This window comes from Rana temporaria, chromosome 10, assembly GCF_905171775.1.
Source record: "Rana temporaria chromosome 10, aRanTem1.1, whole genome shotgun sequence".
Classification (NCBI taxonomy): domain Eukaryota; kingdom Metazoa; phylum Chordata; class Amphibia; order Anura; family Ranidae; genus Rana; species Rana temporaria.
In genome coordinates, this window is record NC_053498.1 from 116,927,603 (window position 1) to 116,950,420 (window position 22,818).

A 22,818-nucleotide genomic window follows, 5' to 3' on the forward strand; every position below is an offset into this window, starting at 1 on the left:
GTATCTCCTGTTCTTTCATCTTGGAAAAGATGAAATCAGTCTTTTAATAGGATTACTCAGAACAAGGAGGGTAAATGGACAGTAATCATTTTCAGGTAACAGTAGACTTTTCATCTGTCTACAGGCCTTGAGGTGTTTGTATATGGCTTTGTATGGCTGCTACTAGCTTCTTAGCCTCAAGCCGCACATCGTGTTCCAGCTCCAAAATCTTCCATCAGATGGCATTTACACTTTTTACTATACTGATCATTTTTATATCAGGTAAGTGAAACTTTTCAAATATGTATCTATGACAGCTTTTGCTTCTTCTCGTGATTAAATAGCTTCCTCATCCAAAACTTACATTTCAGAATCAAGTCTGGTTCTACTGGCTTCTTCTAGTTTTATTAGAATGATGAGATTTCCTTATCATAATGTCCTCCTTGCCTTGGAGTCTCACAGCAGTAGAGAGTCATATACACTTCCAGCAGCATTTTATATTTCTATTAAGCAGCTTACAACTCCACGGGGGAGAGTTAGGTCTCTGTGAAAAGACTACAGCTGGTGGGTTAGCTCGGGGACTTATGCTTAAAGACCTAGCCATCAAAGTCCTTAGGAGGTAAAAGAAAATGATGACTCAGATGAACGTCTACTAAAATACTACTTTTTGGTGAATTGACTCTTTAGGTTTTGTCAATTATGATATGAATCATTAAAATTTTTAGCTCAATGCCCATGTCTATATATACAGGCAGTCCCTGAGTTACAAACACAATAAGGACTGTAGGTTTGTTCGTAAGTCGAAGTTGTTCGTAAGCAGCACCACTGCATTTGTAAGTGTAACTTCCGGTCAGAACACTGTATTTGTTAGTGTAACCTTCCGGTTGGAACATTGCATTTGTTAGTGTAACCTTCCGGTTGGAACACTGCATTTGTTAGTGTAACTTCCGGTCAGAACACTGTATTTGTTAGTGTAACCTTCCGGTTGGAACACTGCATTTGTTAGTGTAACTTCCAGTCGGAACACTGCATTTGTAAGTGTAACTTCCGGTCGGAACACTGTATTTGTTAGTGTAACTTCCGTTTGGAACACTGCATTTGTAAGTCGTACAAAGTCAAACCAAGATATGACGGCTTCTGGCTTCGATCTGACAGGCGTACGGCTTTGTACGCCTTCGGAACGTAGGTGCAATACATCGGCGCCCGCTGGGTGGAGTTCGCGTTGTTTTCCGCGTCGGGTATGCTAATTAGCATTTTCTATCGATCCACGAAGGTACGTGCGGCCGTCGCATTCTCTTACGTCGTTAAAGCTGCTATTTAATGGCGTATAGATAGACCTGCCATGTTAAAGTATGGCCGTCGTTCCCGTGTCGAATTTTGAATTTTTTTTTTTTGTGTAAGTCGTCCGTGAATAGGAAAGGACGTAACTCACGTCGACGTTCAAAAAATCACGCCGGTGCGACGTCATTTTGCGCAAAGCACGGCGGGAAATTTCAAAACGGAGCATGCGCAGTATGTTCGGTGCGGGAACGTGCCTAATTTAAATGATCCACGCCCCCTAACCGGATCATTTGAATTAGGCGGGCTTGCGCCGGAGGGATTTACGCTACGCCGCTGCAACTTTTCAGGCAAGTGCTTTGTGAATCAAGCACTTGCCCGTAAAACTTGCAGCGGTGTAACGTAAATGCGATACGTTACACCGCCGCAAATGTACCTGAATCTGGCCCTGTATTTGTAAGTGTAACTTCCGATCGGAACACTGCATTTGTAAGTGTAACTTCTGGTCGGAACACTGCATTTGTTATTGTAACTTCCTGTCAGAACACTGCATTTGTTATTGTAACTTCCTGTCGGAACACTGTATTTGTAAGTGTAACTTCCGATCGGAACACTGTATTTGTTAGTGTAACTGCTGGTCGGAACACTGCATTTGTAAGTGTAACGTCCGGTCGGAAAACACTGTATTTGTAAGTGTAATGGATGTGGGATGTTTCAGACGCTTGTTATGTTATCTGGGGCTCTTCTGGCCATGCAGTACATGTAGTACTGCAGTGTGGGATGTGTCCAGAGGTGCTCAAAGGTATCCAGGACCAGCGTGGAGCACAAGTGGCCGGCATTTGAGGCCGTTCATAAGTAGGAGTCATTCGTAACTCGGGTGTTTGTAGCTCGGGGACTGCCTGTAACTGTCAAAGTTTCACATGGTTATCTATAAAAACTACAGCAAAAGTATCATATAATACTTTTATTCCTGGTCATTGGATACCAGCATAGGAAATGGTTCAAATAGACCAAACAAATCTTGTCTCACCAAACCACCATGTAGAGGTCATGTATTACGTTATTGTCATTGTGACCAGTATGTGTTTATTATATTTTACCAATTTATGTCCACTTTTGATTGAAAGTGCTGTTATTACAAACACTTGTATTTACCCGTTAACTTGTGGATTCCATGCCCTTGTTTTATAAGTGTAAGTCCCTTGAATTAACCACTTCAGCCCGGGACCATTTGGCTGCCTTTTTGTGATTCGGCACTGCGGTGGTTTAACTTACAATTGTGCGGTCGTGCAATGTGGCCCCCAAACAAAATTGATGTCCTTTTTCCCTAATAATGGGTCTTTCTTTTGGTGGTATTTGATCTCCTCTACGTTTTTTAATTTTTTGCGCTATAAAAAAAAAGAGCGATTAATTTTGAAAAAAAAAACAATATTTTTTACTATTTGCTATAATATCCCCCAAAAATGTATAAAAAACCCAATTTTTTTTCCTCAGTTTAGGCTGATACTTATTTTTCTACATATTTTTGGTAAAAAAAATTGCAATAAGCGTTTATTGATTGGTTTGCGCAAAAGTTATAGTGTCTACAAAATAGGGGATACTTTTATGGCATTTTTATTAATTTATTTTTTTTACTAGTAATGGCGGCGATTTTTATCATGACTGTGTCATTATGGCGAAAAAACATCGGACACTTTTGACGCAATTTTGGGACTATTCACATTTATACAGCGATCAGTGCTATAAAAAAATGTGAATGGAAAAATGGAAATGTGACTGGCAGTAAAGAGGTTAACCAGTAGGGGGCACTGAAGGGGTTAAGTGTGTCCTAGGGATGTGTTCTAACTGTGTGGGGGCTGGGCTATGTGTGACACAATACTGATCACAGATCCCGATCACAGGGAGCAGTGATCAGTGTCCTGTCACTAGGAAGAATGGGGGAAATGCTTGTTTACATCAGCATTTCCCCATTCTTCCTCTCCGTTAGGGATGAGCTGAACACCCCCTGGTTCGGTTCGCACCATAACCTGCGAACGGAACGAAAGTTCCTGTGAACTTTAGAACCCCATTAAAGTCAATGACTTGAACGTTCAAAAGCAAAAGTGCTAATTTTAAAGGCTAATATGCAAGTTATTGTCCTAAAAAGGTCCTAAAAGTTTTAAAAACTGCAGTTTTTTCGGGAGCAATGATTTTAATGATGCTTAAAGTAAAAAAAAAAAAAAGGAAATATTGCACTAAATATCGTACCTGCTGGGTGTCTGTAGTATGCCTGTGAAGTGGCACTTGTTTCCCGTGTTTAGAACTGTCCCTACACAAAATGAAATTTCTATAGAAAAAAAAAGTCATTTAAAACTGCTTGCGGCTTTAATGTAATGTCTGGTCCTGTGCAAAGGACACTAAATCAAAATACTGGAGGTCCCTGTCTTTATTTGTATGAGAACACCAGCAATTATATTCAGGTAAGCTTAAGGTGCACAATGTGCAGAGGACACAGTACACTAAGTGAAAATATTGCAGCTAGCACAATCACCTGCCTGCCTGTCAGTATATTATGAAGAGAATAACAGGAACGGATCTAGCTAAACTGAATACAGTGTATAAATATATATACAACACCTGGGATACATATATATCCTCTACACACTGTAACTGAAGCTAACTGACTCGCCTGGCTGCCTGCCTGCTCTACTGTATCTAACTCAAAATAAATGACACTGGGCCAGATTCACGTAGATCAGCGGATCTTTAGATCTGCTCGATCTACCTGATTTAAGATCCGCTCCCGCAAGTTTGAGAGGCAAGTGGGTAATTCACAAACCACTTACCTCCAAACTTGCAGCGGCGGATCATAAATCCCCCAGCGGAATTCAAATTCCGCGGCTAGGGGGAGTGTACTATTTAAATCAGGCGCGTTCCCGCACCGATTTAAATGAGCATGCGCCGTCCGCGGAATTTCCCGGTGTGCATTGCTCCCACTGACGTCGCTAGGACGTCAGTGGTTTCGGCGCTTACGTAAACGACTTATTCGAGAACGACTTACGCAAACGACGTTAAAAAATTTAAAATTGACGCGGGAACGACGGCTATACTTAACATTGGCTGCGCCTCATAGAAGCAGGGGTAAGTATACGCCGGGAAAGCCGATACGGAAACGTCGTAAGAACACTGCATCGGGTCCACGTACGTTCGTGAATTCGCGTAGCTCGCTGATTTACATATTATTCAACGTAAATCACCAGCAACGTAGTTGCCCCCGTTGCGCCATTTTCAAATTGAAAATAAGATCCGACAGTGTAACACAGTGTAACACTGTCGGATCTTAGCCATATCTATGCGTAACTGATTCTATGAATCAGACGCATAGATAGGACCAGTTTAAGTCAGAGATACAATGGTGTATCAGGAGATATACCGTCGTATCTCTTTGTGAATCTGGCCCACTGTCTCTCTCTCTCTCTCTGTCTGTCTGTCTTTAACCACCACGCAGGCGGCCTTATATAGTGTGGGGCGTGTACTAAACCCCCTGAGACATAATTGGCCAAAGCCACCCTGACTTTGGCCAATTATGGCTCTCCGTTTTTTCCATGCTGTGATTGGCCAAAGCATGCGGGTCATAGTGCATGCTTGGCCAATCACCAGCCAGCAATGCACTGCAATGCCGCAGTGAATTATGGGCCGTGACGCGCCATTTGAATTTGACACGAACGGCCCATAATGTTGGAAATTCGGCAAACGGTCGAACAGCCGATGTTAGAGTCGAACATGGGTTCGACTTGAACTCGAAGCTCATCCTTACTCTCCGTGAGACGATCGCGGGACTCCCGGTGGACATCGAGTCCGCGCGAGCCACAGTCACACTCACGGAGCTTGTGGCTGGCGCGTGCCCATAATGCCGCGTCTTAACCATACGGCCATATGCCCAGTCGTGCCATTCTACCGACCTATATAGTCGTGTAGCGGTCAAAAACAAAAAAACAGCAATGGACTTACTGCCCATTACATGTGCAAACCTGATTTGTAAGCTTTTCCATGTTCCTGATTCTATGATTTAGAAAAGCACATACGAGTGTAACTAATAGATTCCAACCTGCCTACTATGAGCTAACGCAGTTTGAAAATAAGTAGTGGTTAATGGGGATGTCACATCCAGAAATGATGAAGTACACCAAAGTACACCAAAGTACTTTTTAATATATTTCTAATTTCCTCTTTCTGGTTCGATAGATTAAACATTATTATAAAAGATACAATAGATTACAATTATTATAGATAAAATGAAATATATCATGTCTTTTTAGTTTTATGGCTATTATTTTTGATTAACAATGAATCTTAAATAATCTGTAAATGCAGGGGTTGTGACAATATTTTCAAAGAAACATAGAAGAGCGATGGCATTAAAAAGGACAATATATTTTAACTCTTTTGTCAGACTATAGATATGTTTGTCCCCGGTAAGCAAATCCACTTACTGTTGATTGATTCACTACTTCTGCTGGAAGGCTACAGTATCAACTACTATCAAAGACATATTAGACCATTTCATGCTCCCAACTTTGTGGGAACAGTTTGGGGATTGTGCCTTCCTGTTCCAACATGATTGCGCACCAGTGCACAAAGCAAGGTCCATAAAGACATGGATGAGCGAGTTTGGGATGGTGGAATCTGACTGGCCTGCAGAGAGTCCTGACTTCAACCCAATAGAACACCTTTGGAATGAATTTGAGCGGAGAATGTGAGCCAGGCCTTCTCGCTTAACCTCACAAATGCGCATCTGGAAGAATGGTCAAACATTCCCATCGACACACTCCTAAACCTTGTAGACAGCCTTCCCAGAAGAGTTGAAGCTGTTATAGCTGCAAAGGGTGGGCCAACTCCATATTGAACCCTACGGACTAAGACTGGGATGCCAATGAAGTTCATGTGCGTGTAAAGGCAGGCATCCCAATACTTTTGGTAATTTAGTGTATTTCGTTCTCTAATTTATGATTGCTGGTGTCACTATTTAGATAGAAATCAATTTCTATTGATTAAAGCGACAAAACGCCCGTAGCAAACGCTCGTTGTCGCGCAAGTCGCTTGAATCGAGCGTTTCCATTCCTCCCTATGGGAAATGGAAACGCTCAAATACGCCCAAACCGCCCGATACGCGCAACAAAAAAGGGTCCGGAACTTGTTTGAGCTTCAGGCGTTCGGCGTTTCGGCGTTCGGCGTGCAGATGTGAACCATCTCCATAGGGTATAATGTTATTTTCCCCCTCCAGCGTATTGTAGCGTCGCGCTTCAGGCGACAAAACGCCTAGGTGTGAATGCAGCCCCAATGTAACAATGGCAGTTAGGTGTACTACTCCAGCCATAGATAGGGGTTTCAAACAAGGATGCCCAAACACCAGAAGTGTGTTCAGTTAAGGGGGGAGAAAAGGAAGATAGAAAGAAAGAAACAGGGAAGCGAGGTGTGACCCCAGGGGTTGTCATAGTGATGGCACTAGTGGAGTTTGCGTTAGACAAGATAATTGCCCTTATCAGGGCTCTAGATTGGATTTGTCAAAATCCAGGGGGTTGAAATTTTAGTATAGCTCCTGATTCTGTCCTAAAGGGTTGCTGAATGGTTGCTTCAAATTTTACATGAATTATGCCCTGGGCAATTCAATGCTTTGTGGCAAGGATAAAAAGCTTTGGCGTTTTACAAGACTGCGCTAATGTCTGTTTTGTGGCGGCAGTGACTTAAACAATGAGTCAAAATCAGGTTCTGGTCAGCTCCAATGGGTTACTATTTAGCAAGGCAATCTGAGGGATGGGTTATATATTGGTGTTCAATTTTTTTTGAAATTCTAAATACCTTGACCCAGAAGGACAGCCCAAAATTAAGTTTTAATCTAAAACTATAGCAGGTGATACAGCCGACGTGTTTCTCAGAGACAGCACATTATTCCCTTCTTCAGGGCTAAAACATAAATATAAAACAAAAAAAAATCATAAAACCATTGAAGTTAAATAGTGCATAAAAAAATAAATTCTAAAATAGTTATCAGTACATTTCTGAGACTAGTACAGTACACGTGCTACAAACCAATAGCTAGCAACATGTAATTTAAGATTTTGGAATTTGATGGTTAAATGTATTCAAACCTTGCAAAATTATGTTAATTAAGATTTAATTATGTGATTAACCTAAGAGACTACTTCACTACTGACTACTTGTTACTATTTGTAAAAAAATAATAATAAAATATATATATATATATATATATATATATATATATATATATATATATATATATATACACATATATATACATACCGTATATACTTGAGTATAAGCCGACCCAAATATAAGCCAAGGCACCCAATTTTACCACAAAAAACTGGGAAAACTCATTGACTCGAGTATAAACCTAGAGTGTCCATCTGCTAGCATCACTGTGCCTCACTTTGCCTCACTGTGTCCATGTGCATGCCTCACTGTGCCCATGCCTCACTATGCCCATGCCTCACTGTGTCCATGACTAGACTGACGTTTAACATGGGAGTCTATGGAAGTGGTGCCCGGTTTTGAAAATCGGTGCTCCCCAGCCGTAGGTCTCCCAGACAACAAACTCTGCACACTTGTAGAGGAGAAATGGGGTCCAGAGGACCTACAACCGGCTGCTACCAGATCCCCAAAATCACCTGAGAAATTACCGTTTTGGGACTCCATGTGTGCCAAGTTCCGGGTCCAGGGGACCTACAACCGGTCGATACCGGGTCCACGAAATCACCAGAGAAATTACTGTTTAACATGAGAGTCTGTGGAAGGGGTGCCCGGCTTTGAAAAAATGGTGCTTCCCGACCGTAGGTCCCCTGGACAACAAACTTTGCACACTTGTAGAGGAAGAGTGGGGCCAAGTTCGGGCACCTATGTCCGGCCACTACCTGGTCCCCAAAATCCGGGAGATCAGGTGCAAAAAGGTGACTCGAGTATAAGCCAAGTGGGGCATTTTCAGCAAAAAAAATGTGCTGAAAAACTAGGCTTATACTCGAGTATATACAGTATTCAGATGTCTATAAACATATGTACAGTGCATATGCACACTTTTCTATGATCACTGGAAAAGTAGACATTAAAAACTGTTTTATATTGCTGTCTGTGTGTCCAAAGAGAAGATTATTCCTTGTTTTATTTATCCTGGCGACCATTATTTCTGGTATAGAAAGTGATGGGAAAGCCCAAATTTGCCACTGTAACAGTAGTTTCAGGGAAATCTTTAAGTGGGTAAAACCATTCTGGTGAGTGTGCGCTCGTTTCAAAAAGATCCACAAAAGTTCTGGCTTAACAAACTCTTTAAACTTAAAGCGTTTGTTACCCCAACACTTAATTTTCCTGATATGTGCCTGCTGTACCATATACTTGTATAATAAAGAATTCTGTTCTCTTTGTATTTTTTCCTTTGTATGAAATCCCTGGTGTTCCTGCCAGTCCCTCTGCTTTCCTATTAAAAACTGACCACACTAAGTAGGAGAGCAGACAGTTCTCTAGCTATGATGGGATCTCAGGCTACTCTCCTACAAATATCAGACTTGTCCTGACACCCCCCCCCCCCCCTATGCACAGCCTTTCCTTTTTTTTATAGATTTCCTTAATTTCAGTGTGCTGCTGCTCCCCCATCTCTTATGCAGCTGAGAACAGAGGGAATGTGATCACTTATTAAAAAAAAGGGGGGTAAAAAGGTTTTTATAATGTATTTTTATATCTATAGAAAAATGTTTTGTCTTTCATTTCTATTTTAAACTGAATGGGTTGTTTTACAAGGTGATCGTTTACAATCACTTTAACCGCTTAAGGTCCACCTCCTGCACATATATACGTCGGCAGAATAGCACGGACAGGCATATCAATGTAACTGTACATCCCCTTTAAATGCCTGTCCGTCTGGTCGCAAATGCGGCGAACTCGCAACCATGCCACCATCCCCGTGGGTCGGACCGTGAGGGATCCCCACAATCGTCTCATGGAGGTATAGAGCGGGGAGATGCTTGTGTAAACAAGCATCTTCCCACTCTGACTAGTGACAATGACACTGATCTCGAGCGGAGATCAGTGTCATGTGACACAGAGCCCACCCCCCCTACAGTAAGAAACTCTATGCAGGGAACACTTAACCCTACAGCGCCACCTAGTGGTTAACCCCTCCACTACCAGTGTAATTTTCACAGTAAACAGTGCATTTTTATAGCACTGATCGCTGTGAAAATTACATAGGTCCCAAAAATTTGTCAAAAGTGTCCGATGTTTCCGCCATAATGTCACAGTCATGAAAAAAAAATCACTGATCGCCGCCATTACTAGTAAAACATTTTTTTATAAAAATGCCATAAAACTATCCCCTATTTTGTAAACGCTATAACTTTTGCGCAAAGCAATCAATAAACGCTTATTTTTTTTACCAAAAATATGTTGAAGAATATGTATCAGCCTAAGCTGAGGAATTTTTTGTTTTTTAAATTGTCGCTCTAATTTTGTTTATAGCGCAAAAAAAAAAACACAGAGGTGATTAAATACCACCAAAAGAAAGCTCTATTTGTGGGGAAAAAAAGGACGTCAATTTTCTTTGGGAGCCACGTCGCATGACCGCGCAATTGTCAGTTTAAGCGATGCAGTGCCGAATCGCAAAAAGTGGCCTGGTCCTTTAGCTGCAAAATGGTCCGGGGCTTAAGTGGTTAAAATGTAACGAATAGCAACATCTCTGCTCTGAAATGTGCATTTAGAAAAAATTATAGTCCTTGATAACTCATGATATGCTTTTATGTTCCCCTCTCAGAGTCCTTTACTGATAACTTTTCACAAAGGAAGAATTCAAGTTTACTTTACTTGACAAGAAATCTCTTGGTGAACTACAGCAAAGGTGTCAGACCAGTGAAGAACTGGACACAGACTACGACGGTGTACATTGATCTCTTCGTCCACGCAGTATTAGATGTTGTAAGCTCCAGTAATATTTTATTATATAGATGACTATTTTTTATTTATTCTTAAACTGGATGTAAATGTAAAGTTTTTGTTATTAAAAAAACAAAACAGCTTTATACTTATCTGCTCTATTGAATGGTAAATGAATTGCACAGAGCGGCCCCGAACCCCTTTTTTTTGGGGTGGCTCCATCACCACCTGCTTTAATTGACAGAAGCGGGAAGCAATGGCTCCCGCTGCCTTAGCAAAGCCCAGGAGGTCACAAAGTGAGGGTTAAGAAGAGCTGCAGATGGGCACAGCACTGGATCGAATGAGGGAAGTGGAGTGACTCCCGTGGGAGTCATTCCCAGAAGTGGGTGCAAATACCTGTATTATACAGGTATTTGCACCCCCTTCCCCCTGAAAGGTGTCAAATGTGACACCGGAGGGGGGGAGGGTTCCAAAAAGTGGAAGTTTCATTTTTGGGTGGACCTCCGCTTTAAGTTGAATTTTTTTTAGGCTTTATAACCACATGAGTCCTTAGCTAAAACTAGCTATACAATTCCAGACCAGAAAAAAACATAGTTGACTAAATTAACAGGATCTGCATATAAACATAATGGCAATACACAGGTTCACCTATTAATATACACATCCAGTAGCAAAGACCTAGCTATCTGGCGCTGTGCACATAATATACATAATAACAATAGGACAGAGATACACTTTCTGTCACAGGGATTCAGATACCCACTCAAAATGCAATAAGCTATGAGCAGTGCTAGCCAAACTATTAGCGCAAAGGAATACTTGCATAATAGTCCCTGCTTCTGGTCTGGGTGGAAATTCAACCGCAGGAACTCCTCTGGACAAGACACATGTTTGAGACTTTCTCCCTCTATCCCACTTCCTCCTTCAGGTTTTTTTTTCCCCCCCAGGAACAGGAAGTGCATACATAATATATTTGCAGGCATTTACAAATACGGACAGTAGAGGGCATATCCCTACATAAAGTTGTAGCGTATCCTATAAAGGTCATGTTTAAAGCAAACCTGTGCTTTCCCATGCAGGGCTATTCAACAGATTCACTTTACCCACCACATTTCCCAAGTAGCATATACTTACCTTTAATTCATAGCTCTGATGCTTCTTTCATACTCTGAAGGTGCAGAAAAAATCTAGTACTTACTGGTATGAGGAGCATGTGACTTGCTCCCATTCCTCTCACGTGACAATGCTTCCTATTTCTATCTAAATGTCTTGCAGTATACTATTTTCCCCAAATCTACAGGTGCACTTCTTTTCTAGCGGCCTCTGTCTCCAAGATGGAAATATGGCTGCAGCCTCTGCTTAGTATAAACACATGGAGAGTGTCTCGATTGAAAAGCTTATTGAGAATAAGTTTCTGTTGTGAGATATTTGCTTATGAAGAGCAGCAACGGTCTGAACCTCTGGGTAATATAATTCTCCCAAACATCCTGATTAATGACTTAGCAACTAATTAAAATTGCGAGAGAGGATGGTGATTTGTTTAATGTGTCATCTGAAGGTGACGTTCAGTTTAATCAAAGATAAACCGGGAACAGCTCCACGGACAACAAGTAATGAATTAAAGCACACTCCGGTTTTTGCAATGGATTTCTGACAAAGTGGGAAATAAACTAGGTTCACTATCATTTGTACAAGGAAAACCCAACAGTGTGTCTTCTATCAACTATTCAACTATTCAGGTCAAACTGAACACTACTATTTTCATTTCTTCTTCCTCTTGTGTGTAAGTTGTAGCCACTGACAGAATGGCCATACCATTCTTCTAAACCAGTATGGCTTTAGCAAGATTATGGGGGGGGGGGCTGATCAACATGTATAAATACATAAGTGGTCCATATAGTAAACTACGTGTAGAGGTATTCACTTTAAGGCAGTGGTTCTCAACCCCTAGTGCCGTGACCCCTTGATAACATTTTCCAAGTTGTGGGGACCCCCAACAGTAAAATTATTTTTGTAGCGTGGGTTGTCAGCACCCGAGGCAAGACAAGAAATTTGCGCCCCTAACTCAGACATTTAGCACTCCCAGAGTCCTTTTAATGGCAACTATAATCACAGGTAGTGTTACTCACTGTGTCTCCGACTTCACGGTGTCTCCGACTTTGTGGTGTCTCGTAGCAGTGACACCTATGCCGAAATCAGGAGATGGGGTCTCCTCCAGCCCCTCCCACTTCACATTCCTCACCAGTCAGCTGACCTCTAGTCTCTGCCCCCCAGCCATGCCATGAACTGAATGGGTGCCTGTGAAGAGGCTGAGTGGGCGGCCGCTGGCTCCAGGAACAGCCCAGCTGGGTGGCCACAGGATCCAGGGATAGCTCTGCTGGATGGCCGCAAATCGGCTGGGAGAGCGGTGCAGTCTTCAGGAACAGCCCAGGATATGGTGACCCTTGACAAATCTTTATTCGACCCCCGAGTGGGTCCCGACCTCCAGGTTGAGAACCACTGCTTTAAGGTCATCACAGAGGACAAGGGGCACTCCATATATCTAGAGGAAAAGAGATTTAATCTCCAAATATGGAAAGGTTTCTTCACAGTAAGAGCTGTAAAAATGTGGAATAGACTGCCTCAAGAGGTGGTTCTGGACAATTTAGTAGATTGTTTTACGAAAGCCCTGGATTCTTTCTAACATGCAGATTATATAACCGGATACTAATATTTATAGTTTAAGTTGATCCAGGGAATATCCGATTGGCTCTGATTGGCTGAAGCAAATTACATCATACTTTGCTGTTTTTTTGCCTTCCCCTGGATTAACTGTGGGTATAGGATTATATATATATCATATAAGATTGTATACTTTTTCTTTTAGTTGAACTAGATGGACTTGTGTCCTTTTTCAACCAGAAAATGGGCTGAAACCATCAAATTAATATGTAACTTCCCTTTTGCTGAGGGAAGAGCAATCTACTCCTGGTCAGTTACATACATCGTAAGGATCCCTATTGCAAAGTCTTACATGCTCCCGTTTTTACTGGAACACAGAGATTTTATTAATGTCATAGTGTACATCCTGTAGCAACGTCCTATCTCCTGAATGAGGAGGACTTTAGCTTAAAGAGGTTCTTCAACCAGGTTTCCAAAAACGTAAAGTCAGCCGCTAAAATAAGGTAGTTTCTGACTTTTAATTAGCAGACACTCGTCTCTCCAGAGATCTAGCATCAATCCTCACCCAGGCTGGTTCTTCACCGGTCTTTGGGTCTTCATGTTAACTGTGGAGAGCTGACTGTGACTCCTTCACAGCCAGCTACCCACTGTCTCTGTAAATGGTCCCGCAGCCTCCTAAGACCTGTGACGGGTCCCAGAAGGTTGCAGGCTGGATGGGGGTAAATTGGAGTGGGGCTCCCCTCCAAAAAAATAATGTGACAAAAGTTGAAGAGGAGGAGAGGGGAGGAGAAGGAAGATCAGGACTTCCCCTTTTGGGTGAAGTTCCGCTTTAAGCCACCTGATTGGTTTCAGTATCGTAACAAGAGAAAATCTGGGAGGAACAACGAGCTTACAACTTGGGGAATTTTTTTTTTCTAGTGGATATCATTAGATCATGCATCAACACGATTTCTAAACAGTTAACCATCAATGTTAACCTTTACATTTTTTCAGGTATTTCACCCCTCGGTTCGAACTGTCAGTCAAACTATAGTGAAAATATGTGGCAACCAACATGTAACTATTTACACTATTTGTAAAATTCTTACTTTGCTTTAATTTAAAGCCCAACTGTAGTTGAATGTACATAAATTACCACAACCTCTTACCAATCTTGTGGGAAGCCTTCCCAGAAAGATACAGTATGTCCAACGTCATAAAAATGCCTATAGGTATGGAATGGGATGTCCAACAAGCTCATATAGGTGTGATAGTTGTCTATATACTTTTGGCCATATAGTGCATATTTTTATCAATTATATTTTCTTTTTTCAGGATGGACAAAATCAAAAGCTGACAACTAGTATCTGGTATCGACAGGTAAGCTTAAAGAAGGACTCTCATGATTAGTGAAACATACAGTACTGATGCATAAATACATTTACAGATATGTTGCTTTTTTTCTGCAATCGTCCAACAATGCGTATTAGAAGAAAATTGGACCTTCACAGGATGACTGGGCTCAACTGCCACTGCCCCCTTGTTGCTACAGTGGGGTTAGAATCTAAACTGAGCTCCAGAACAGAGTGTAATTCTATTAAAGCTTACATATCTTTATTTACATTCAGATTCATTGACAAAGAATGTTTTACTATGTAAGTCAGAACAAAGATCCTGAGATTTTGAATTACTCAGAACAGACAGCATTTTTTACCTATTTGTTATTAATATTACTGGCTCTAAGGGCTTGTTTACACTTGCGGTTGGAGGGGTGTTAAAAAACATGCTGTTGAACCATGTTTCCCCCAACTGCTCTTACCAGGGGTGGGCACATGCTGCGGCTGCAAAGCTTTGCTTTAAGCCCGTAGAAAGGATTATCCCCTCCTCTGCACTCTACAGGCAACACCACCCACTGAACACAACCCATTCATATGAATAGGGCCATGCTTCAACCGCCCCACACCCTTGTGCAATACGGGTTGATAGTGATTAAAAGGGCTAACGCTACTGTAACCTAGCCCTTTCTCTCATTGCAGATTACATGCCCTTGCCCATAGAGACATCACAGGTCCACAGGTGTCCACTGTAAAAATGCAACCTGAGACTTGAATGAGCAGACACAGGTGTAACAATACTGACATCTGTTTCAGTGAGCTCTGATTCAGCAGGGGATCTGTTCATGGATGCCCTGCAGACCAGTGCTGACAAAGCCCCTGTGAAAGGACCCTAACTATAAATTATATTTGACAACAAAGTCATGTGATTGCCATGTCAGACCTGTTGATAGACAAAGCCATATGATCATCATGATGATCACATGGCTTTGTTTATAACCAAAGATTTAGGGTTAACATTAGAGTCTGTGTTACTCTTAAGCCTCATACACACAAGTTTTGTTTTGCTCAACCCAGAGGGTTGAATGAAAAAAAATCTGACAGCTTTGGTCGGAGCCGCTGTACTAACCATCTGTCCGGCCAAAAGGTCGGCTTCTGCCGGACAGACCGACGTATACATGGGCCAAATGTCAGCTGGATTTTATTGAACTGGCCGATGTCTCCCTTGTACGGGGCATAATGGTAATTATATGCCCCTGGTGGACATAGGATGATTTTAGACATAAGAGGGTCCCTGGTGAGTCTGTCACAGCTGGGATGTCTACTTGACAGTACGAGATTTGGAAAAATATACCAGCTATATGTATCCTAAACAAATTTTGTACTTGGAGCCATACGTCAAGTTTTCTCAAAACTGTAAGGTTTAAAACACACAGAGTGAATGTGAATATGCAGCAGGTACTAAAGGAAAAGTCTTCTTAAACAAAATGATATTGGTCCAAAATAATAAATTGGAGGAAGGAAAAGTCCTGTTGTCCATAGCAACCACTCAGCAATTTGCTTTTAATTTCTAAGATCCTCTGGAATATTACACCTGAAGGTTGATTGGTTGCTATGGGCAGCAATAACAGTTTTCCTCCAGTTCAGCATGAATAGAAACATGACTATCCCACTAAGGCCGCGTACACACGATCGGTCCATCCGATGAGAACGGTCCGAAGGTTAACCGATGAACTTGACTGATGGTCCATCGCGCCTACACACCATCGGTTAAAAAAACGATTGTGTCAGAACGCGGTGACGTAAAACACAACGACGTGCTGAAAAAAAACGAAGTTCAATACTTCCAAGCATGCGTCGACTTGATTCTGAGCATGTGTGGGTTTTTAACTGATGCTTTTGCATACTAACGATCGGTTTTAACCTATTGGTTAGGCGTCCATCGGTTCAATTTTAAAGCAAGTTCTCATTTTTTTGACCGAAGGTTAAAGAACCTATGGGGCCTACACACGATCGGTTTAGACTGATGAAATCGGTCCTTCAGACCGTTCTCCTCTGGCGATCCTAACATTTGTACGCGGCCTTAGGGTATACAGTATCTTCTGAGCCTTCTTACTTGACCACCTTTTTCATAATGTTGGGTTTTTCAAAACATGAAGCTTGTGATGTATTATTATAGGTGCTTAAACTCTTGATTGTGATATAGGACAAAAAGCAGTCGTCCCTCCAATTGAGAGAAGAAGTCTACTTTGGAGGCAATACACGTATATGTATATTCATCAACAACATGGTTGTACAATGAATGGTGTACTTTAAGTTGGATAAGTATGGATAAGTTGCCATTTCTAATGTTACTTTTTTCATTCTAGATGTGGAAAGATGAATTTCTATCATGGAACTCCAGTCAGTTTGATGGAATTGGAGAAATCTCCCTCCCGCTTAATGTCATTTGGGTGCCTGACATTGTCATTAATGAATTGTATGTAAAAGTTACTATTATAACAAAGAAAATCTATTTATGTATATTTCCTCATGAAAGTAGTATGAAATTATTTTTTTCTTGTGAAAAATTGATTTTGATACACTTATTTAGAAATGTAGTAATTTGATTTATATTACCAAATTTATTCTTGAGTAGAAGCAATTGGGGGGTATGATGACTTAAATATAGCCCATATAGAGAATCCACTGGAAAGTTCTGTGGCCAGGCTATGGACATTCACATTTCTGCATGTTTTTAATAAATAATATTTAGTGTAATCTTTAAAACAAGCTCTCACCAACCCCTGTAGCTGCAAGTACTGTGGAGTAATTTTTCCTAAAACTTACAGCAAAAACGCTTTCACTTTAATTTTCTCTATGTGGCTTTTTTTCTACCCACTATCAGCATTGGCTTGGCAGCCTTTCAGCCTGGAAAGCTCTAATAAAAGAGCTGAGCAGGTGTCACTCACTTATCCTTTAAACCTCTTTGGGTCCTATTGCTTCCCTACACTGTTTACATGTGAAGGTAGTGAAGCCCCACACCGCTGATCCCTTGCATACAAAATCTTTATTTTGTCAGTAGTGACTAAGACACCCCACCCACATCCTCCCCTCAACATATTTTGCTTGCCCAGGGGGCACCGATATGGGCTTGCTCCCAAGCAGCTTCTGGCTCCCTCCTCACTGGCTGTGATTGACAGCAGCGGGAGCCAATGGCTTCCGCTGCTGTGTCTAAGCCGGTGAGGAGGGAGAGAGCCTCTGTTTTTTGCACATCACTGGATCAAGATAGGGCTCAGATAAGTAAATGGGGGGCTGGGGGCGAGCTGCATACTGAAGGTTTTTCTACTTAAAGCGGAGTTCCACCCAAAAGGGGAACTTCTGCTTTAAGGAGTCTTAACCCCCTGATGTCCTACATTTGGCATGTAATTTTTTTTAGAGGGGGGAGTGGGTACCTAGTGACAGGTACCCAGCTCCTTCTTCTGCTTGCGCCGCCTAGGAGACTCCTCCCCCCCTCCCTCCCTGCAATCTTCTCGGACACATCACTGGTTCCAGAAGATTGCTCGGCCATTCAGGACAGCACAGCGCCACTTTTAGGCATGTTTATGGTAATAACTTAATGTTTGTAGGAACCAAAATGACTCAAACGTTATACTTAAAGACTCAACTTTATTAATCTATGTGAAGTGAATCAGTACAATAAGCAATCATACATTTATTAAGACATCTGCTTGGATTAATTTTAGTTAGACTTTTCATTTATGCTTTTGGATTGTAGGAAATTCCCATGGAAACACTGGGCAACATAAATGTTCAATAAATATAGGGGCAGATCCACAGAGAGAGTACGCCGGCGTATCTACTGATACGCCGGCGTACTTTCAAATTTCCTGCGTCGTATTTTTAGTTTGAATCCTCAAACCAAGATACGACGGCATCTGGGTTAGATCCGACAGGCGTACGGCTTCGTACGCCTTCGGATCTTAGATGCAATACTTCGGCGTCCGCTGGGTGGAGTTCGCGTCGTTTTCCGCGTCGGGTAAGCAAATTAGCTATTTCCGACGATCCACGAACGTACGCGCGGCCGTCGCATTCTTTTACGTTGTCTCTAGTCGGCTTTTTCCGGCATATAGTTAAAGCTGGTGTTTTGTGGCGTATAGTTAGACTTGCCATGTTAAGTATGGCCTTCGTTCCCGCGTTTAATTTGAATTTTTTTTTTGCGTAAGTCGTCCGTGAATCGGGATAGACGTAATTCACGTCTATGTTAAAAAAAATTACGTCCTAGCGACGTCATTTAGCGCAATGCACGGCGGGAAATTTAGGGACGGCGCATGCGCAGTTCATTCGGCGCAGGGACGCGCTTCATTTAAATGAAACATGCCCCCTAATCGCCAATTTGAATTCCGCCGCCAGAGATCGACTACGCCGCCGTAACTTACGGTGAAAAATCTTTAAGGATTCGAAGATAACACAAGTAAGTTACGGCAGCGTGTGGATCTGCCCCATAGTGTCTATGGCAACTGACCCAGAAACCTCAGAACTGCCAGAGAAAGTATCTAATTACTTAGCTACCATGAGGAATGAAAAAGTTATAACTTATTAGGTCAACAGTTTGTGAGCACTTGATCATCATCAACACTCACATGATATTTTTATGCATCACATCCCAAAATTATGACTTTAATGCAAAGCCTTTCCCCCTTGAAGCTATAACACCCTGCTGTTTTTGAAAGACAATATTAAAATGTAGGAGCATTTTTGAGGTCAGGTACTAATGTTGGATATCAAAGCATGGCTTGAAATCTGTAATTTAATTATTTCCAGATAATGCCTGAAGTTTACCTAATTTAATCTAATCTCCTAAAGTTGCAACAGTATTAAGATGAGTGTTGGGTATATAGTATTAGAGCAGGATACAAGTGTTACCCTTCAAAAATACAGTACACTTCCTTATTGAAAGAACTTGCAATGCTCCATTTCTACCATAATGTCCAATGTCCATTGCTTACAGGGAACCTGTGATGAGATTAACATGGAGGCTTCTATGACTTATAAAAATAAATGTTGACTGGGTCTTAAAGATGCAATGACTTCAATACTTTGAGTCATTGCCTAAGAACAAACAGTGGACTTCTTACTTCTCTGACCTTCCTGATCTGCATGATTGTTCTTGCTATTGAAAGGTATTGAAGCCACTAAATCAGAATAGCAGTCAGTCCATGAGGACAAATTTGATTAATAATGTTATACAATATAAATATATCATATAAATTCATCATATTGTTCGGAAAAGAATTGTTCCCCAAAACTAACATATAGACAATTTTATCACTCCGTGTAACACTTTACCATCATTGCCCCCTTTTAAATTCAATAGATCGTAGAACTTGATTAAATAGAACCACTACTTCTTTTTATGCGATTGATGACTTTAGATGACACAGTATAGTGTCTGCCACTAATTTATTTGCAGTCATTTTTCACTCTACAATGTTTTTACTAATGTGTTTTTCTACAAACCATGTGACATAATGTGTTTTCATAGTGTTGAGGATGGAAAGTCGCCCGATTTGCCCTATGTCTATGTGAGCTCCTCTGGGACCATCAGAAACAACAAGCCTATGCAAGTGGTGTCAGCATGTAGCCTGGAGACCTATGCCTTCCCCTTTGATATACAGAACTGCAGCCTGACTTTTAGCAGCTGCTTACATACAGGTAAATCTGCCAGGCTCCTTCCATTTACAAATACATATCAGTGCTTCTATTTTAATGGTTTGTTTTGTGTTAATTGGGCTCATGACAGGCATTGAGCCAAATTAGTCACCTACTTTGTAGCTGGATGCAGTATTCATGCCATAGACTTCAATTTCTAAACAATGAAAGTCCATTCATATGATCCACAAAACTTAATAATAATTGAAGCAAAAAAGACGATCCAAAACACCAAAAAGTCCTGGGGGCAGATCCACAAAGAGAGTACGCCGGCATATCTATTGATACGCGGCGTACTTTCAAATTTCCTGTATCGTATCTTTGTTTTGAATCCTCAAACCAAGATACGACGGCATCTGGGTTAGATCCGACCGGCGTACGTCTTCGTACGCCTTCGGATCTTAGATGCAATTATTTGGTGTCCGCTGGGTGGCGTTCCCGTCGTAATCCGCGTCGAGTATGCAAATTAGCTATTTCCGACGATCCACAAACGTACGAGCGGCCGTCCCATACTTTTACGTCGTTTCCGTTTGGCTTTTTTCGGCGTATAGTTAAAGATGCTATTTGGTGGCGTAAAATGATAGTCATCATCATGCACAACTGCACAGTCCTTCTACTATCATCTATTCATAATACATCATCATCCGTCAATTATTATCATTTTTATTATGCCTTTGCTTGGCTTAATCTTCCACAATATGTTATTATAAACTTGATATAAAATTTGAAAATGTTATATCTGTACCGCGTTTCATTTGTTGCAGTGAATGATCTGAATCTCTCTATCTGGAGGAGTTATGAGGAAATTAGGAATGACAAAAGCATATTTCTTGATGATGGAGAATGGGAGCTTCTAGCTGTTCCTTCTACTTATGAGATCCTACACACTCATGGCGGCAGCTTTGCTCAGGTCCAGTTTAATGTAAGTACATGAATTGTAGTTTATGTTGAATGTGTTTTATTGAGTTACAAGCATTTGTAAAACATTTCGACAAAACATAGGTCAGGAAAATTATCTGTCCACACTAGGATCGGAAGGACACCAAAAGAACATGTATCACATATGCATAGTCAGGTAAATAACCATAATGAACCCATAAATAAGTGAAATAAGCTAAGTAATGATAAATCAAGTAACCAGTAGACCACTGTAAACAGTGGCATAAACAACGTTAAAAAAAACAAAGGCTCAACACATATGGCCTGAACATATGGTAAATCTACTGGTAAGATTAGTAGACTGATAAAAGTACAGGAGGAGGAGAAGTAAGGAGAGGGAAAAAGTAGGGAGAAGGGACATCACGCTACTCATGAGAGGGCACCTGGGAAGCAGTAGGAGCTGTATCAGCTATAAAAGATTCAAATTCAGCAGAGAACCGGAAGTGTAACCAAACGGTCCACATAATAGTGTGTTCTTCACTCTTATCGGTATCCCACGCTAGCATCCTTTCAATATGTTCGATCCTATCCATTTCACATGCCCAATCAGCCAGAGAGGGAATCACAGGTTGACGCCACGCTCTGGCAATAACTGAACGTGCAGCAGTCAGCACATGGCGGATTAAGCTCTTCTTGATTTGCTTGTATGACCCCGGAATCATAGATAGGACTGTTAAGCAGGGTTCATTGGGGTATTTGTCACTTACAAGTTTGTCATATAGGTCCCAAAAGGGGGTGACACGTGGGCACGTACCCCAAATGTGTGTCATGTTCCCTGGGGCCTGCAAACATCTCCAACATACGTCAGAGACATTAGGATCAAACTTATGTAGAATAGTGGGGCAGCGATACCACCTAGAGAAAATACGGTAGTTTCGTTCTTGGGCATGAGATGAGATAGATAATTTAAAAGAGAGCGCCAGTGTCTTGCCCCACTCCATATCCTCCGGAGACAAATTCATCTCCCTTTCCCATTTTGAATGAATTGTAGTTTAAATGTAAAATGACCTGTAGCATTTTATTATCTTAATATAAAGGGTACATGCCGACTGTAAGGCCAGGATTTTTCCCCAGCTTGGACCGGTTCAGTGACATCAGCCAACAACAGAGGTGAAATGTACTATGTTATTAAAGCTGAATGTAACCTATGTTATTAAAAAGTGTTCATCTTTTGAAAACCTTAATTACATAGGAAGATGTTCTTTTCCTGTGAATACTTTTATCTCTCTGATAAAATGTGTCTAATTAAAAATAACAGATTTTGCAATTTTAATAATGCGAAACACCTACATTATGAATTATATTCAGTAAGGAAGATATTTTGAAGGCCTGACCTTCTGACCCTGGTACCATGCCCATGGTTAGCTGTACTGATTTTTTTTAAGTGACATATTTCCCCTACATTTATTTATTTAGTTCAGAAAAAGCCAAATCTTCCTGTATAGCACCGGCTCCTGTCATAGGTGGAGTGATACCAAATGCACTCTGCCTGGGACAGCAAGTTTATTACTAAAATCACAGTGTATATATGGACATATCTGTTCTGCATTGGTTACTGGGCTGCTTTCAAACTTATCCACAGGTGTAGTGCAGTGCACCTGCGGCTTACCTGCACTGAGCCATATAGGTGGATTCACAGAGAGTTAGGTCGGCGTATCAGTAGATACGCCGACCTAACTCGGAATCTGCGCCGACCTAAGTTTAAGTGTATTCTCAAACTGAGTTACACTTAAACCTATCTAAGATACGACGGCTTGCGCCGTCGTATCTTAGGGTGCAATATTTAGGCTGGCCGCTAGGTGGCGCTTCCATTGAGTTCGGCATAGAATATGTAAATCACTAGATACGCCTATTCACGAACGTACGTCCGCCCGTCGCAGTAAAGATACGCCGTTTCCGTAAGAGATAGGCCGCCTAAAGATAAACATGCCCTCTAGGTGGCGTAGCCAATGTTAAGTATGGCCGTCGTTCCCGCGTCGAAATTTGAAAATTTTACGTCGTTTGCGTAAGTCGTCCGTGAATAGGGCTGGACGTAATTTAC

General features: G+C 41.5%; 1 protein-coding gene across 2 annotated transcripts in view; it reads left to right on the top strand.

The window, feature by feature from the left end:
- HTR3B (5-hydroxytryptamine receptor 3B) overlaps positions 1-22,818 on the top strand; it is a 40,922-nt gene continuing 18,104 nt past the window's right edge. For both annotated transcript variants that reach the window (XM_040326031.1, XM_040326032.1), the window contains exons 1-6: positions 1-261; positions 10,055-10,215; positions 14,149-14,193; positions 16,517-16,626; positions 19,672-19,841; positions 20,603-20,760. In XM_040326031.1, coding sequence (XP_040181965.1) covers positions 153-261; positions 10,055-10,215; positions 14,149-14,193; positions 16,517-16,626; positions 19,672-19,841; positions 20,603-20,760 — 753 coding nt within the window. In that variant the 5' untranslated portion in view covers positions 1-152. The remainder of the gene's footprint in view (positions 262-10,054; positions 10,216-14,148; positions 14,194-16,516; positions 16,627-19,671; positions 19,842-20,602; positions 20,761-22,818) is intronic.